General features: G+C 32.2%; 1 protein-coding gene across 1 annotated transcript; it reads right to left on the reverse strand.

Moving 5' to 3' along the window:
- Nucleotides 1–4,773: 4,773 nt before the first annotated feature.
- LOC139481320 (uncharacterized) lies at nt 4,774–12,713 on the reverse strand. The gene is made up of 6 exons (XM_071264560.1): nt 12,435–12,713; nt 9,953–10,045; nt 8,252–8,400; nt 6,247–6,897; nt 5,427–5,625; nt 4,774–4,970 (listed from the first exon to the last, which is right to left on the reverse strand). The coding sequence occupies exons 1-6, from the start codon at nt 12,613–12,615 to the stop codon at nt 4,813–4,815; spliced, it is 1,431 nt and encodes a 476-aa protein (XP_071120661.1). The 5' UTR covers nt 12,616–12,713; the 3' UTR covers nt 4,774–4,812.
- Between the last annotated feature and the right edge of the window lie 6,350 nt (nt 12,714–19,063).

Consider the following 19,063-nt stretch of genomic DNA (forward strand, 5'->3'; position numbering starts at 1 on the left):
CGTAAAGTCTGATGATATGGCTCAATCAGGAGTTCAAACACGCCAAACGAATAAACTTAAGAACAATGAGCAAAACATATAAAGAATAGAGAAACGTGACATAATAGTGAAGAAATATATAACACCCCCATTCATAACTAGCGTCCAGACCCTTCTTCATATGCATAATGGTTTTAGACTTTTGTAAGCCTTTTTGTCTTTTTTGTATAATAAAATAGTGAAACAGAAATAATGAATGTATAGGCAGAGTTAAGAACAAATACGCGTACTATGGGACCACTACAGCAAAATAAAATTGTATACAAAATCCACTGTAGACTTGGAAGATTTATCCATGCCATTTTAACTGAATGACAGTGTATAGAATATATACGTGTTTCATAAATGACGACATATATGTTACAATTGTCGTCCTGTCCTCTCTTTATCGAGTGGGACCTACCGAATTGCATTAATTTCCGATTCGTCAAGTTTATGAACAAAAAGACGGGTGCAAGATGTGCAGTAGATATGTTTTCCTGCCAGAACACATGACCTATCCCTGATTTTGGGCGTCATTTGTGTTGCTCAGCCTATGTTTTTATGTTGTGTTCTGTTGATGAATCTTAGATCTTTGTCGGCTTCGCTTTTGCAATGGCGTTGTCGGTATATTTTTGACATATCAGTTTGAATATACCTTTTGTATCTATCGTTACATTCAGTGGAATTGGTAAATGGTACGCATGTAAATGTTTATATCATCGATTTTGTCATATTGATGCTAAAGAATAGCTATTCGATAAGAAAAGATTAAAAAAGGATATAGCTTTATCTTGTCCTTTTTTTAAGGTAAATATAGTAATAAACAAAGTCAAGTATATACTAGTATATATGGTCTGACATTTTTTGCTAAAGGAGTAGGTTCAGTAAGACCCCTTTTTGGCCCCAAAATATAGCAGTTTTAGAAACTTGTGAAAATGTAATCTTTTAGCTATATTTTGGAAAGTAAAATGCTTCTGCTACATAAATATGAGCTGTTTTTGCCACATACAATGCACAAATATCGCGTTCTAGCATCATTAAGTCATGACAAATTACTGAAATCTTCAAAATTTTAGCATTTTGGTTAATTTTTAGACGGTTTCCGTCTAAAATGAAAGTGGCCGCATTCGTGTTCATTCATAATATTGAAATGTAAGTTGTATTTGATGATAATACAAAATATATATAAAGGTTGAGGATGAACACGGATGCGGCCACTTTCATTTTTGACAAAAACCATCTGAAAAGTGACGTTTTTTGGCATGTTTGATAGATTTTTCATATTTAAGCTTGAATCAGAGCGTTTTTAATGACTAAAGCAGTTAAAATCTTTCACATAAACTAATCGAATCAATTGAAATAAACACTTAAGTGTTTAAAAAGTGTCCAAAAACTTTCGTTAGATGAACCTGAAATTTGAGGCCAAAATCGACCCTTACCGGACCTACTCCTTTGAGATGAATTAAACATACATACTATATATGAAATACAAACACGAAGAAATCATCTGATAAGGAAATATTTGTTTCATCATATTTGATAAAAACAAGTCATCCGTATGTGTAGGTAACCTTTTTTAAATGTTACGAAAAAGTGGGGTAAAAACACACATAAATATTTATGAGAGAATAGAAAAAAAAACTATTTTGAATATTTTTACAAATAGGAAAAATCACTATCTTTATAATCACATATTTATTACCTTGTTGTTTCGATATATTAAAGTACTTTGAACCTATGGACTGAATGAGATACATATATATATTTATAAACTGTTTTGTTAAAATGTTTTATTTTCATAAACAGAACCAAAACATAAATAGTTGTACAACCGGTACTTTGTTTATTTCGATACATAAAAGTACTTTTGAACCTCATGGACTAGATGAGAGAGATGTACAAATATTGTGGATCTATAAAATATAACAACTACTTTTAAAATACTAATCTCATCGTGTTAAAGTTGAGGTCTTTTGCATTCAACATATTACATTTCATAATTGCCGTTTATAGACATTCTTGTTATAAAAGATGGCACCGAAATTAAAACAGATATTTGTTTATAAAGAAACTGATACTCATAAGTATTTAGATTTAAATTCGTGCCACCCATCTCATACCAAAAGGAATATCGCCTTACATATTGTTTAGTTAGAAAAATATGTACAGTAGTCAAGGATGAAAATTTGAGAGAAGATCGTCTAGAGGAACTGCAGTCATTTTTGATCTAGCAAACCTACACAGAGACTTTAAAAGAAAGGGGAATTCAAATGGCAAAACAGATCCCAATCAACCAATTACGCTCCATCATCGAGGAGCAGAGTGATAACAACGATAAAATACCGTTCGTCATTACACAAAATCTCAACTATAAAATTATTCCCGTTGCACAAATATAAAAATATAAGTATCCACAAAGAGTTCATTCCACTATGTGGTTGAATAATTTTGACGTTTGTGGTGCAACGTATTTTGTAATTCATCATAGAAATATATCATAATGACAAATAATAGAACAATATCATACTGACGGGATCTTTTAAAGTGCAGAGTCACATTATAAAAACCAAAGAAACACAAAAAGTCGCATATACAAAACACACCAGCAAAAAAAGAAAGATAATACAAAACACATTGCCGGGATGTTTAAGTAACTAGCCTCGTTAACTGGATATCACAGTCCAACAGTAAAAGTAATATTAATAATAGAACAAAGACAAATGAAAGAACAATATAACACGTTGTTGACAATATCAGTACGCAGAATCTATACATCAAGACCATCATGTATTATTTGTGAAGTTGATACGGAATATTTATCAACAAGGTCTTGGAATCTTCCGATGAACTGTTTTAGAAAAAGGACGGGACGTTCTTTGACATACCCGGGTTCATCAACTTTCTACTCAGACACTGACGACGTTTTACAAAGTCTGAGTAGGAGCTGCAAGTTCTTGAAATCGAATAAGTTTGGAAATATATATCCCATATTCAGGTGAAATTGGTATATTGCTACTAAGGTGGAGAAAATTTATAATTTCAAAATTAAAATCGTCTCGTTTGTCATAGATTCTGGTACTGAGATGACTGTGTAAGTCAAATTCGAGATATGTCTAGAAATAAGGCGGAAGAAGCAGTGTCTGTTGTTTCTTTAATTTCTAGTTCTGGGGATATAGTAGTGGAACCCAATCAGAAAAGTTCGCATTGTTATATTTGTTATTCTCGTGGGATTTTGTCTGATGCTTGGTCCGTTTCTGTGTGTTACATTTTAGTTGTGTCGTTGTTCTCCTCTTATATTTAATGCGTTTCCCTCGGTTTAAGTTTGTTACCCCGATTTTGTTTTTGTCCATGGATTTATGAGTTTTGAACAGCGGTATACTACTGTTGCCTTTATGTATGGAAAGAACATCATCAATATATCTGAAAGTAAAATTAAATAATCTGGCTTCTTTGATGTTCTTGTTTTTGACAAGTGTCCGAAGGAACTCCGATTCATATGCAAATAAGAAGAGGTCGGCAAGAAGAGGCGCACAGTTTGTTGGAAAAGTTGAACATCGGTATGCTACTGTTGCCTTTATCTACCTCCAAACTCAACAAATGTGTTGTCGATAAGAAACTGACCACTTGTTCTTCTGTGAAGCATGTATTACCTTTTTATTCGTCACTATTAACTAAATATGGCTGATGATATCCCAAAGTAATAAGTTTATAGCGTATGCTACCCTTTTTATGTTGAAAGGCATTGTGGATTATTTCTTTTAGGCGATTTTTCAATTTCACATGGGGAATGGTGGTACACAGGGTTGAAAAATCAAAAGTTTCGATAGAACTAATTTCAGAAAAAGACCTAGATTTAAAATTGTATACACCGCCGATTATAACTGTTTATTAGGTATGATTGTCTTTTAGACTTACTGTACCAAGAACATAACTAATGTGTCCGTGTTTCTTCCTCGTGTACTAACTAATGTGTCCGTGTTTCTTCCTCGTCAATAGTTTTTAAGTTTAATCTTTTGTCCGTCATTAACATTCTGGTTAACTTTTGCGTGACAAATTTTGTCAAAAAAGTCTGGTGAGTAATATCGTGTTTGAATGAGGGCTAAAACATTTTCAAAATATTTCTACTCTCATTGCAGCGAATCAAAATTCACAATTGTTAGAGGATTGTTGACAGAAGGTGAAACGACTCCTGGAATACGCAGATCAAAAATGTGTACGTAACAACATCTGTGGCGTGCAGAAATGATTTGTTCCCCACAGTATCAAAAAATCAGCAGGGCGAGAACAAGTAGATTTCTTGCAAGGCAGCCAAAAAGTTTTTCAAAAATGTTAGTAGGCATGACATTTTTCAGCATATCACTGAAGATAGTCTGAATGTCGCATTTATTTTTTTTTGCTTTTTAAAATGAATATGGTTTATTGCAACAAATGCATGCTGCTATTACAGCAAAAAGCAAAAACTTAAAAGAGGTCACGAGATTGCCTACACAAGGTTAACATATCGAGCAGTGAGTCCTGAATAAATGTTGAGTGAAAAACCAATTGACAATAGTCAGTTGTCTGTAACTCTCAATTGATAAAATGCGTACATGATCCGTGTGTTATTCATTTTAATACATTCTGTTTCTCCTATTTCGTGTTATGCAACACTTGATTATTATCACATGTCATTGTTTTTGAAGATCTTTCAAACAAAGATAACTAAATTCGTTTCAATTTAAAAGGCTGAGAGCCATTGCTGTTCCTCCATCATCTGAGGTAACTGGGAGAAAGAGACTACACATATATAGCTTATTTCTGAAGTTTAATTATGTATACATGTAACTTACTTAAACCAGTTGTCTCTAAATCAAAACAAACTATAGGTGCATCATCTATGTTTGTAAAGGTCTCAGCTTGAGGAATTGCAGGTATTTCTTCTATGTCTATTGTTGCAAAATCTTCTAATCCTAATTAAAATAAAATATACATCAAGTCTTTAATAATTTCAACTTTATAATATATCAAAATCTTATAGTTTATCAATATTTTGTGACAAAATTGACCCAAAAATTACAATACTTCAGATGTCTGGAAAATTTCATTATTACATTTTGAATTCATGTTTTAAAGTTATATAACTTGAATGTGTGGCTGAAATCTCATGTCACTTTATAATAGGATGTTTTTTTTTTTTACTTTGGGACATAAAATTATGTACTTGAATATTAAATATATACATTGATCTGATGGTGATGCATTCCTCTATTTGGATAAAATGATCACATGTATCAAAGGTTATTCTATATATCTGAAGTCTTATCTATTTTAATGTATATATTGATGCTATGTTTCTATTATTTTTTTAACGACCTCCTCAAAAGTAAAAAGCAAATCATACTTTCTGTCAATATAAGAATTATTACCGATCGAACTGTGGTATGTTCTCCCTTCTTTGACTTCAGCCACTGTTGTTTTTTGTAGACGTTTCTTTTTGAGAAATTTACGTTGTTTCTTTCCCTGTTTGCTTTTGAATCTGTTTTTGTTGCCCTCTCTCTTCTTGTTTACTTTATTACCCCTACTAAGAGTCTCATTTCCAGGTGACAGGCCTATAGATGTGTTTAACTGAAACGTTGATGGCGTCACAGTCAAATGACAAATTTATGTCACAGCCAATCAGAAGTCGTTACATCCAAAATCAAATTATTTGAAGTTGAAAGCACTTTGTAGTAAGGTGTATTCCATTTTGTGCAGCAATAATCAACCACTGAATAGACTTCGGGAAAATTGAGATTAATCTTGGCCTGATGTAGACTGATCTTTAACAGTTGATATCTTAATGTTTTGTTTTATGCCTCATTTGTAAAGGCTGTAAAAGTATCAAAATTTGATGGGTGGTGGTTATTTAAGATGAATCGCTTGAACATTTATATGCCATATTCAATTTAAAATGTATGGATGGTGGGGTAAAATAAAATGTACCTTCCTCCCCCGCCATACATTTATTTTTGGAACAACCCTAACAAAGTTGCTTACATATACATTTTTTTGTCTCTGGTAAATAGATGTCTCATTTGCAATCATACCTTTTTTTTTTATTTTAATTTTTTTTTTTTTAATAGAGAAGTTTACATATATTTATGAAGTAAGATTGCATTTATTACACATTCAATGTGATTATCAGAACCTTAATGTTAGTTTCTAATTTTTGTTCATTTATCTTAATTGCAATTAATCAAATAATACCTCAGAAATATAATTATATCCCTCATTCTTTTGAAGTACGGCTGAGCTGACTCTGTAGTTTAAAGATGATGAGGTTGAGAAGTGTTTTGTCTTAGGAGCTTTAAGAGCAATCAAGTTATTAAAGCTTTCATTTGCCTGTGATGAGCCCAAGTTAGATAGCTTTTTAGATTGTGGAACCAATTTTTGAATGAAGAGTTTCTCAAGGTCACATCTGAGTTGAGATGAAGATAAGTCTTTTCCACGAGGGAGATTTGAATGGATATAAGAATCTTTGTCTTTAAGGTAACCACACCAAGTTTCTTTGCAGTTTTCATGCTCACCAAATATATGTTTTATTGAGGCACGAAGGCCGTCCTCAATTCCACTTGGATTATCTACGTTCTGGTTTACAACGTATGTAAAAATTTTCACAATTGCATCACAAACCATCCCAGTTAATTCTTTGTGTTTTGGCATTAGTTCATGTAATTTTGATATTATGCTATGTTTTATATGATTTCTATCACTTATTTTTTCCATTTTTGAATTGGGCATTAACCGCTTGGCTCGGTCAAAACCTGTGGAATCATCATCTCCTACCACTTCTGATATATCCACTCCTTCTTCGTCTAATTCTTTCAACATTTCAACAACCATATCTGGTTCCATGCCCTGAAATAGTTTTTAAAATAATGTGTATTTGTTAAACATTCAAATATACACCACAACCCCATGTTTGATAATCAAAAGCCTCAGACTTTGCATTGACACTGTAAAAATTCCTCAAATATGAAAGTACCCACTGTTTGATTGATTCAACAGTTTTATCTAACAATTCTTATAATCTGTCAATTATTTGATATTGAAATGTTTTGCAATCATGAAAGAATTAATTGTCCTCACTTTTATTTTTTGTCAACCCTGCGACTTTTTTCGCAGAGAGCTGGACATAGGGATAGTGATCCTGCGGCAGCGGCGTTAGCTAACTTCTTAAAAGCTTTATATTTTAGTAGGGGGAAGACCTGGATGCTTCATACTTTGTATATGGGTGCCTCATGTTACGAAGTTTCCCTCAGTCACATTTCCAATGTCCTTGACCTCATTTTTATGGTTCAGTGACTGCTTGAAAAAAAGATTTTGGTTTTTTGTAATGTTAAGTTCTCTCTTATTTATAAGTAATAGGGTCACTAACTATATTTGGTATGTGCGTACCTTGTAAGGTCCTCATGTCTATCAGGCAGTTTTCACTTGACCTGGACCTCATTTCATGGATCAGTGAACATGATTGTAAGGTGTACATATCTAGCTGGCAGGTGTCATCTGACCTTGGCCTCATTTTCAAGGTTCAATGGTCAAAGTTAAGGTTTTGAGTTTTAGTTCTATTATTTGTTGTATGGGATAACTGTAAGGTAAACATGTCTAGCTGACAGGTGTCATCTGACATTCACCTCATTTTCATGGTTCAGTGGTCAAAGTTAATAAGTTTTTTGTGTTTTGGTCTGTTTTTCTTAAACTATAAGCAATAGGTTAATTAAATGTGTTGTATGGAAGAATTGTTAGCTGTACATGCCTGCCTGGCATGGTTCATCTGACCATGATATCATTTTATGGTTCAAAGGTCAATGTTTAATTTTCTTGGTTTGTGTTAAGTTTATGTGACAGTTGTAATAAAGCTTTATATTTAGGACTATCAACATAAACTACATTATATCAATGAATAGTTAAGAAGGCGAGACATTTCAGTGTGTGCACTCTTGTAGCCAATTAAAAATGGATTTTTTTTCCAGACAAACTTTTTTTTTTGCCTGTGGCGAAAAACAATATATTTTTTTTTTGCGACAAGTTGAAAACAATTTTTTTCTTTCCATTTTATCATTACATATAGTGGCAGCTGAGGGTGAAACAAACAAATTTTTTTTTCTCAGGGTCAAGAACAAATTATTTTTTTTTTCTTAAAAAGACGGGCGTATCATGTGCTCAAAACAGCTGTTAATTACCATTGTTATTGCTTTCATATGGTAAATACCTTTGCAGAACCACTCCAATTCTTTCTACACTTATGTTGTTTTGGTAAGATACCTCTGCCCTTTGCCCTTTCACAAATTCTACAGTTCGATATGCGAACCTTATGGTTTACAACTTTGCCTGTGGTTTTTCCAATCAGTGTTGAAACTCCTTCAAAATGCAACATATTGAAATACATGTATATCTAAATCACAATATTCAAGCCAAAATGATATGACAAGAACAGGTTTATTCTCTATATGCCCCTTGTGGGGCCTTAATTGGAAATAAAATATCAAAGAATCCAAAAAAATGCAACTATGAATAAAGATTAATTTCAGACCATTTGGATCTCAATGTTCACCAATTAAAATTCAGAGCCTAGTTTCATGTATCTGTTTAAGGACATATGTATATTCAATTTTTGGTGTATCATTTATAGATTATTTTTATATAAATAAAAATATATGTCTTAGGATAGCTCCATGAAAGCAGCCCCAGGGTCCAAAATTTAAAAGATTCAAGATATCAAAGAAGCAATTTATACAAAGTATTAGAAGTATTGTTTAAAGCCTGGTGTGCATTTTTAATTTCCTATGTAAATTTATATAGGAAAGGGAGGTCACTTGAGTTTTTTTGTCAGTGTTTGTTTGATTTCTAAAAATATATGTTAAGTATAATTCTTTGATGGAGTTATAAGTTCTTTTTTGAATATATTATATAAAATTCAGCTCATGAAATGTGCAAAACCAAACAGTTATGTGTATTTTTTTTTATTTTGCACTTTTCATTTAACAAATTACAAAGTCATGGCTTTGTGACCAATTTGAAAAAAAATAATGTTGCTTTGTCTCTTCAGGTGCCAACAGACGGCCTTGGAACTATATAAATCGGGTATCAAGTTGTTCATTTTTCATTTATCTCTTCATTTATGTAAGTTTCACCTAACTGCCACCCTTTATTTTCTCATATTTAGACAGTTTTCACAGTGACCCACAAATTCTGGCATTTTGGCTTTCATTTTGAAAGATTGTCATGTGATCACCAGAAAAAAGTAAGGCACAATTTAGATTTGTTTACATTTTTATATTATATTTGTTCAGCATCTGCCTTGTTTAAAGAAACTTTAAACCACTAGATGAAGAATATATCCTGAATTAATTTTATATTAGATTTGAGATTTTACCTTTACATGTTAAATTTTTTTAAATGGTCAACTAATGAATGATGAAATCTAGTATGTAACTTGATAAAAGACATGAAAACACTGTTAGAGTTGTTTTTTATACTTCAAAGACGGCTAAAATATCAACAATCAAGATTATCCATTGTATTATGTTTTATAGAAGTGGCAAAGTTATAATTTTGTATCAATCTTAATTGATATTTCTGCCTTTTTTGCAGAGTTATCTCTCCCTTTTTCAATGCAAATCAACATAGGAATTTTGAATCTTGATTTTTGTAGTCTTCCTTAAGTAAGAATATATGGGACTTTTTTCTGTGTATATTTTGGGTATAGTGCTGAAGATTAAAACTTAAAAATCTTCTGTTGCAATTACTTTGAGCTTAGAATCAAATTTATTCTAGATTGACTGGACTAATGGGGCATATGTATATTCCAAACATAAAGCAACTAATATTTAACAAGCAAAATGCATTTCTATAAATCTACCCCCCAGGTAATAACACTGAGTAGACATGAAATAAGTACTGTCATTTTTACCTGATAAGCTGTTGTATGATCGGCCTGGGCCCTTTTTCTGCCAGCATGTATCAGTACTTATGCATATTCCACTTCTACTTTCTGTTTGATCTTCTAATTTAATAGGAAAAAAAAATGATCTTCTAATTTAATAGGAAAAAAAATGCACATGTAAACTAGAAATATAAACAGCTGAATATAAATCAGTAATAATAGACCACTTCCCAGTCTTCTGTACTCCACTTTAATTAGCAGGTGTCTAAACTAAAAAACTACCAAGTCAGGAGCCTCTGGCCTTTGTTAGTCTTGTATTATTTTAATTTTAGTTTCTTGTGTACAATTTGGAAATTAGTATGGCGTTCATTATCACTGGACTAGTATATATTTGTTAAGGGGCCAGCTGAAGGACGCCTCCGGGTGCGGGAATTTCTCGCTACATTGAAGACCTGTTGGTGACCCTCTGCTGTTGTTTTTTATTTGGTCGGGTTGTTGTCTCTTTGACACATTCCCATTTCCATTCTCAATGTTATAACATATTTTCATGCAACGTATCTTGTTTATTGTTTAGTTTAGACTTTTAATAATTTGGATAAATGTTTTACATTGATATAAATTTTATTAGAATCGGTGAACACGAATTTGACAGCTAGCATGGCTAGTGCCCTTTAAAGACAGGGATTAAAAGGTACAGAAAAAAAATAGAATATTCCGTATTGATTAAATTAAGATAGTGACCTCCAATTTCAAATTAATTTAAGATTTTCATAAAACTTTGCAGCTATCTAAATTTTATTTTGATCTTACAGAATGTTATATTGTTTGGTAGCTTGGTGTGTTGTTGTCAAATTAAATGACTTCATTTTGATATTTAAAAACAGCAAGAATTTTCAGTTTGGACTAAATTCTGAAAGTCACCTTTAAATTTTTATAAAACTTTTCCAAATCAACTTGGATTTTCATTTAAACTATATAGCTTTCTGAATTATATAATGATGTTACAGATTACAAGGTTGTTTGGGTAGTTTAGAGTGTAGCTGTCAAATTTAAGGACTATATTCATTGGTTAAAAAAGCTATAATTTTCAGTTTGTACTAAATTCTGATAGTCACCTTTAAATATTTTCAAGTTATAATTCTTTTTTTTCATCAACATCTTTAGCTATCTCAATTAACTATGATCTCGTAAAATACCAGGTTATTTTGTAGTTTTGTTTATGGCTGTCAAATCTCAAAATTTGATATAAAGGTTTCTTTCTGAATTTAGACCAAACTGAAAATTTTGACATACTAAAGTCTTCTACCCTAAATTGCTTAGTATATGGTGAACTTGGACGATATCCCATCAATTTAGATATTAAAGTCCGTATAGTATTATTTTAGGTGAAATTAGTATGTGATAAACCGACTAAATTATCCGCGACCATTTATAAACTACTGTATAAGCTGTCAAATCAAAATGATGTAAAGTTTAGATGGTTAAACCATGTTGAATCTATTTTTAATGAAACGGGATTATCTTTTGTATGGTTATCTCAAACATGTATTAGTGACATATGGCTAAAAAATACAATCAGAACATCACTCTAAGATCAGTTTCAGCAAACATGGCTTTCAAATGTGCAAGCATGTCCGAAGACATTAAATTATCGATTTTTTAAGGATACTTTTGGGTTTGAGAACTATTTTGACATTTTAGAATTTCGTGATATTTATACTTTATCCAAATTTAGAACCATCAACCATAAATTACCCATTGAGATAGGGAGATGGACAAATATTCAGAGAGATAGACGAAATTATAAATAATGTAACTCTAAAGATCTTGGAGATGAGTATATTATGATGTGCACAGAGACGTCAGTAAAAAGAAACGAATGTATTGATAAAAAATATGTAAATCGTCCAAATATAATTATGTTTAAGAAAATTATGAATTAAAATATAAAATCTAAATTGAGAAAGCTGTGTACTTTCATTAGATTTATAAATTTCCTTGTGTGCCCTCCTGGCTAAATACTATCAGTATAATTGTAAATAGTGTACATATTTTGCTCTGTGTAATCATGTATTTATATCTGTATTATTGATGTCATGTAGTGCCTGTATACCATTGTAATTGCAAAGGTTTGACAGAATAAAGATATATATATAAAACTTCGTTTTACCTAGTAATTAAATCCTCAATCCTAATTTTATGACAAATTTAATTAACAAAGTAACAACATTACCTGTATTTTGTACGATCAATATATAATTAAAATAGCTGTATAGTTTTATAAAAATTCAAGTTGTTTTGAAAAAGTTATAAAGAAAATTAAAGGTGACTGTCTGAAAGTTCTTGCTTTTCTTTTGGTTGTGATTGTAGAAACCTGAGTCCGGACTGGTTGAGCATTGTCGAGACCATATTTAGACTTTACCAACATTATCAAGTACTCAATCAGGCTTATTAAGTAAAGTTTAAGAAAATGTATACAAATACAAAATGGCAATAATTGTTATCAAACCTGTTGTGGAATTCAATATTTCCATTTGCAAGTGTCTTTGTTGTGACATGATGGCCTGATTCTCAAGAACACTGCCGGCTTCATTTTCTCTAATTTTCAAGGTCTTTGCATCTATGCAGTGGACATTTAGTGAGGACAAAAAGTTGTTGAGCTGAGTCTCGCCAATACCTGTATGTATCATTCCTGTATTGTTTATTAAAAGATGTTTAATAAAAATGAAATGTCAATACATTAAAAATTATTTCAATGTGTATTTGTTTAACATGTTTAATGAAGTGTTTTTTTTAGAAAGGCCTTTCATCATCACTACAAATTCTGTAATTACAGTGTAAGGCTATCAGAATTGTCTTTAATATAATATATGTGAAGCCTATAGGTGGTCGAAGGTGTTGGATACAGTGAAAGTTGAATTAGTATTGGAGGCACAATATCTCAGTAGTATGAGTTTGAAAGTTTGAATATCAGCGTTTGAAGAACAAATAAAATTGTGAAAGCAAATTCACAGACCTAACATTGTTGGACTCAAGTTAAGATGAATTATATATATATATACCAGTAAACAGATTGTGTTATAAATGGGTTTGATGCTATTTATCATATATTAAATCCAAGGTATGATTAATTACTTTGTATATTATGAATTTTCTCAATCAAGTAATTATTTCTTGTCAGTATTATTCTTTTGTATTTTTTTTAACTGTTATTTTCTTATTAACTTGCCCTTTCAAAAGCGCATTGTTGTTTCTTTAATTTGAAATAAAGTATAATATATATGTTATTCGTCTATACATTTACAGAGTTATGTTCTTCTTTAGGGTAGCTATGATACTAAACCCCTAACAGGAGGGATATTGTTGATATTCATTTGATGTTTTTTCTATATTGGGTTGAGATATCACAAAACATGTTTAACCCTGTCACATTTTTGTATCTGTCGCAAGTCAGGAGTCTCTTGCCTTATATAGTTCATATTTAGGCCACACCAATTTAATTTCTTATTCTACAGATTTGGGCGAGTAAGTGATTTGAAAAAGTTAATAAAAAAATATTTAATTTGCAAATTGTTGAGGTGAAGCTTGAAAAGTAAGGGCGAGCGATTATAATTTTTACAAAAAAAAAACAGTGCGGGAAATGGACATGATTAAATTTATGGATGCGGTAAGCGGGAATATAAAAAGATAAAAAAACTCTGTTTTGAAAAAAAATGGTGCGGGCGGGTCCGTCGAACAACAAATCACATTGGTGTGGCCTTATATATTTCGGTCTTTCAGAGTTAACCTGTAGTATGATGTCCTTAATCACTGAACTAGTACATATTTTTGTTAAGGAACTAGCTGAAGCATACCTCAGGATGTTCTCATTGTTGAAGACACATCAGTGGCTGTTTTCTGCTCTTTGGTTGGGTTGCTGTCTCCTTGACACATTCCCCATTTCCATTCTCATGTTACAACCAATAAAGTGTTATGCTATGAGATGAACATTTTAGAAAATCATTAGACACTACTATTTTTCCCTGAGGCAAATAAAATGAGACCGTATGGGGGTTAGTAAGTTTCATATGGGGTTCATGACGCGTTAATGGCAACGTCATCTTTTAATGTTGTTGTGTTTCATTGTTTATTTGTCAACAAAACGCTGTAGAAAAAGTCCAGTGTCCGATAAATTTGTTATACGGTTAACTACTGACCCCCTACGGATCCATAGAGGGTGAATACAATTCATAGGGGACTCGGCCTCCGGGTTCACCCCCTATGGATTTTACTAACCCTCTATGGATCCGTATGAGTTCAGTAGCGAACCATATAACTTATATTGGGACGGTTAAAAACTGTATATGAAAAAATAACCTGTTGCAGCTTTCGTGTTGACATAAAAAATTCCAACACCTTTCTTTTCTCTCCCAAAGTGGACCTTGCCTAGTTTAATTCTGTTTAAGGTTTGACATGACGAATTTTTACAAATAATGTACACTATGCCGGTTAGCCCATAGCACCGTACTCCCTTTGCATCATGCAAATGTAATGGTATAGTACATTCTCTGCAACTTTTAAGTTGGTTAGCCAATGTGTCAAGTTCGGTCACAAGTCTACAATGACTTAAGGGGACAAGATCAGGTGGTATATATGTAAAGTCATCATCTGTTAATGTGCTTGCTGTAATATCCTCTGTTGGTGTTACAGGGTTACAAAATGTAGCATAGGAATGATCTGATACTCTGTTGTTGTTTTTATGTTTTTGCTGAACTCTATCTACAATTAATTTTGTTATTTTTTTGACAGATTTTGTTCCTGAGAATCGCCCCTTGTGGTTTCTGATGGATGGCATCTTTTCTTTAGAGCAGACTATAATTCATTGCGATTGTCGCATTATGAAATTAACATCTTACCTCCATGGCCATTTTTTTCAAAGGGTGCTCCGTCACTTTCAAGTCCAGTTTCAGTGTTGTTAATTTGTGAATACGCTTAATAATACACCAAAATGATTCTCAATATATATCATTTCTAAGAATCAAGTTAGTCATCTTAATAAGCGTTTCACTTGTTTCATATCTTCTCTTTTTTCATTGAGATTTTTTCGACTACTCACCATTCTCTTTTTACCGGAAGTAAACATGCTACATTTCGTCATCTAAATAGATAAATTAAACATATTCGTTTCATTAAAAGATTGCATTAAATATTGTTCAAAGACATTTTATATATCCGCTCAAAAAAAAATTTTACGAATGTTTTTTGTATTTATCGAGTTATCGTAAAAATATTTGTTTACGACAAGAGAATGCGCAACTTTCTGCGCAGAAGGCGCGAAAATTTAAACCCCCGAACTACCTTAAAGAGGAAACATTTGAAAATATTGTGATAAGCTCTGAGGACGAGCCAGTCCAAGTTAAGAAAGAACCAACATATTCAGAAGCCATATACAATAAAAGCACAATGAACATAAAGTTACAAAAAGAGGAAATTGTTGTAATAAGTTCAGATGAAAATTCCAACAAATTAGATTTGGACACTCAGGAATCTGAGAATAGTTCAGAAGAAAGCTCAATGTAAATTCAGATCACAATTAAAATGAACAGTATTATTTTGAATCCCCCCCCCCTCCTTCCAAAAAAATAAAAAATAAAATCGGCATCTGTGTTATCGGGAATGCCGCCTTCTGCTTATGTGTAATATGGATTATATATGAAATCGCATAAAACCAAGGTGCTTGGAACATAAAAACAAACCTGCGTTAATTGCAAGAATGCGAAAATGTGACATTATTTGATTCTAATGAAGAATATAGTTAGAGCTTTACAGGTCGAAGGACCTGTACCACAATTATGACATGTATGATAAAGATACACATTAAAAAATTATTTGTTTATTGAAAATTCTACTCCCCACCCCTGGAAATGAATTTTTGAATGGGGAAAATATGTTTCATCCTCTTTTAGTCAGTCTCCCTGAATTCAAATAGCTAATACAAAACGATCTGAAGGATTGTTATGACACTTTACATGATGCTAGATTGCTACTATACAATTATTGATTTTGAAAGGGATTGCTTTTAGGATGTAACCTCCGGAGAAAACATTATATTTACCGAGCCATTATCCCCCTCTTTTTTTAAGGACGTATCAAGTTAATATCAAATTCACCTGTAAGTGGAATTTTCGCTCTATATAAGAGCTGTACTCCCGTAACATATTGTGTTCTCATTACCGTAAGTTGTTTTTAGACCAATCAAAATACAATGACGGGTTAGGTTAAAGCAATGCCAACATGTTAATCGAAAGAAATCACAAACAACACAATGCAATAAACATGAGTTTATATAAACTTATTTCAAAAACTGAATGTACAAATATACTTGCTATTGAATTGAATGCTTTATAAAATCAACTACATAGGATAAAACATTCATATTTGGATTTCGAATAAGACCCTCTCCGAAGCGTTCAACGGTCTCCCCTGTGAATCAAAGAAAAAGGGCCATCAGTTGATCAATCACCATGAAAATCCAAAAATTGTTAAAACTCTTAAGGCTGCTTTATTTCCAAGCCTACATTATACATACACATTCATGGATCTGTCGAATCCAGTATCTTGGCATTGCACAAAGTCACGTTTTTCTCCGACTGTTTATGATGTCTATACACTAAAGCCATTGAATGTTGGACGTGTACTTTTTGATAATTCAGTCTTAGATGCATAATTTATAATTATTAGTTGTTAGAGGTTTTGAACTAGCTGCCAGTAACTGCGAGAACTCTCAGATCTTTACTTGGGTATCTTTTTGTTGTCGGCCACGTTAACTTGTATTTGTAGCATTTAATTTTATCAATCTGATGAGTTAATCCTTTTTCAATCTGATTTTTAAAGTTCGTTTTTATGTTTTACTGTTACACCAATTTCCCAGATTATGGGGAGGGTTGGTATTCTGGTAACATGTTTAACCCCGCCAACTTGTGTGTATGTGCCTCTCCTCTCCTAAGTCAAGAACCTGTAAAAAGTAAAATCACAAAAATACTGAACTCAGAGGAAAATCAATTCGGAAAGTCCATAATTACATGGCAAAATCAAATAACAAAACGCATCAAAAACGAATGGACAAGAACTGTCATATTCCTGACTTGGTACAGGCATTTTCAAATGTAGAAAATGGTGGATTGAACCTGGTTTTATAGCTAGCTAAACCTCTCACTTGTATGACAGTCGCATCAAATTCCATTATATAATTCAGTGGTTGTCGAGAGAACTTTAGAGTTGATTGTTTTGAACAAATCTGTCAATCCATTAAACGATCGTTTCGATTGAACAAGATCGAATCGATCGTACATTCTTCAAAAGAGAACAGTAGAGTTGATTCATCATACGATCGTATATCTTTTAATTTATTGGATAACAGTAGAGTGGAGTGTATTGAACAAGTAAGTCGATCCTTTAAACGTACATACTCCAGGAGAGAACTGAAGAGTTGAACGTAACGAACTTGTCTGTCGATCCTTTATACGATCCATTCGATTGTGCATCCTTCAAGATAGAGCTATCCTTAGGCCACACCAATTTAATTTCTTGTTCTACGGATTTTTGTACTCCAAAATTTGGGGCGAGCGAGCGATTTGAAAATTTGAATAAAAAAATATTTAATTTGCAAATTTTTGAGGCGAAGCTTGAAAAGTCAAGGCGAGCGATTATAATTTTTTTTTGTAAACATAAAATAGTAGGTTTTGACAATATTAAAGCTTGATTTATCACTTGTACTTTGACATTTCTTTAATTTCTGAAGTATTTTTTCCCTGTTCACCAAGAAATAATTAAATCTGGTCTATGTATGTGTGACTGACAATGAGACAATTCTCCATCCAAGTCATAATCAGTTTGGGGACAACCCCTTAATGTTATAAATATCCCTTTTACATGTTTTATGAGGGATCAATATAAGTTATAATAGATTTGTTTGTACAAAAGGGTTCATATTTTCTCAAAGAACTATATATCTATCTGGTATTAAATGGTCAAAACATGTCCAAGAATTTTGTAATATTCCTGGACTTTAACCATGTTAACACATTTACTTTAAAAGTTTAATATTATTCAAAATAAGTGGACCCCTCTTTTAGAAAAAAGTTATTTAAAATATGATTTAACTCTTCTCTTTTGAGTAAAAAATTCGAAGTTTTCAAAGGTATTGTATAGAAGAACTATACAAATTCTTGGTATTTCTATTTTCTTTTCTACATCAGTAAATGACCCCTTGTCTGAGGGAGGGTTGTTCTCAACCTGATAATAACAAACACAGGTCAAAGTACCGTGCCTTTTACACAGGGCTTTGATAAAGACCAAACAGCAGGCTATAAAGGATCCCAAAATTATTAGCGTACACAATTTGAACAGGAAAACCAACGATCTAGTATATCCAAACGTGAAATACCAATGAACAACATCAACAAACGATAACTGCTGAACGACAAATGTTGATATCTTTTTATAATATTTACAAAAATAAAAAGGTGCGGGAAATGGACACGATTACATTTCCGGAAGCGGTAAGCGGGAATATAAAAAAATTAAAAAATTCTGTTTTGAAACAAATAGGTGCGGGCGGGTCCGTCGAACAAGGAATCAAATTGGTGTGGCCTTATACGACCATTACATTCGACAAGGTTGATTTAAAGTTATATTCTATACTATATGGAACATGTACTGAAATCTCATGTATACACGAGATGCATCAATCAAATACAGCATACAAATAATTGATACAATAAAACAATTTAATATATTGCTGCCTACTGTACCTGTGTGATCTTGTAGATTCAGAATGATGGAAAGGAAATAGAAAATTTACTGCGATAATATGTTTGCATAGGCCTTATTTGAAAACCAAGTATCAAAGATTAGTTCAACAGTAAATGAATTCGAACACAAAAAGCACCATGATTTTCAGTTATTTTTTCACGAAAAAGAAATCAGCTTTTACTTCGCAATCTTCATTTAGCTTACAATAAAACAACCCAACAAAGAAACAGCCAGTTTTACGAGACGTCCACATGGTTTAAGCCGAAAATCACCCATGCTTTTAAGGGTTTTTAGCGTTATCTTACACCAACTTTCAATTAATGAATCTATAATAGGTACTTAAGC

The sequence above is a fragment of the Mytilus edulis genome, chromosome 7 (genome assembly GCF_963676685.1).
Source record: "Mytilus edulis chromosome 7, xbMytEdul2.2, whole genome shotgun sequence".
Taxonomy (NCBI): domain Eukaryota; kingdom Metazoa; phylum Mollusca; class Bivalvia; order Mytilida; family Mytilidae; genus Mytilus; species Mytilus edulis.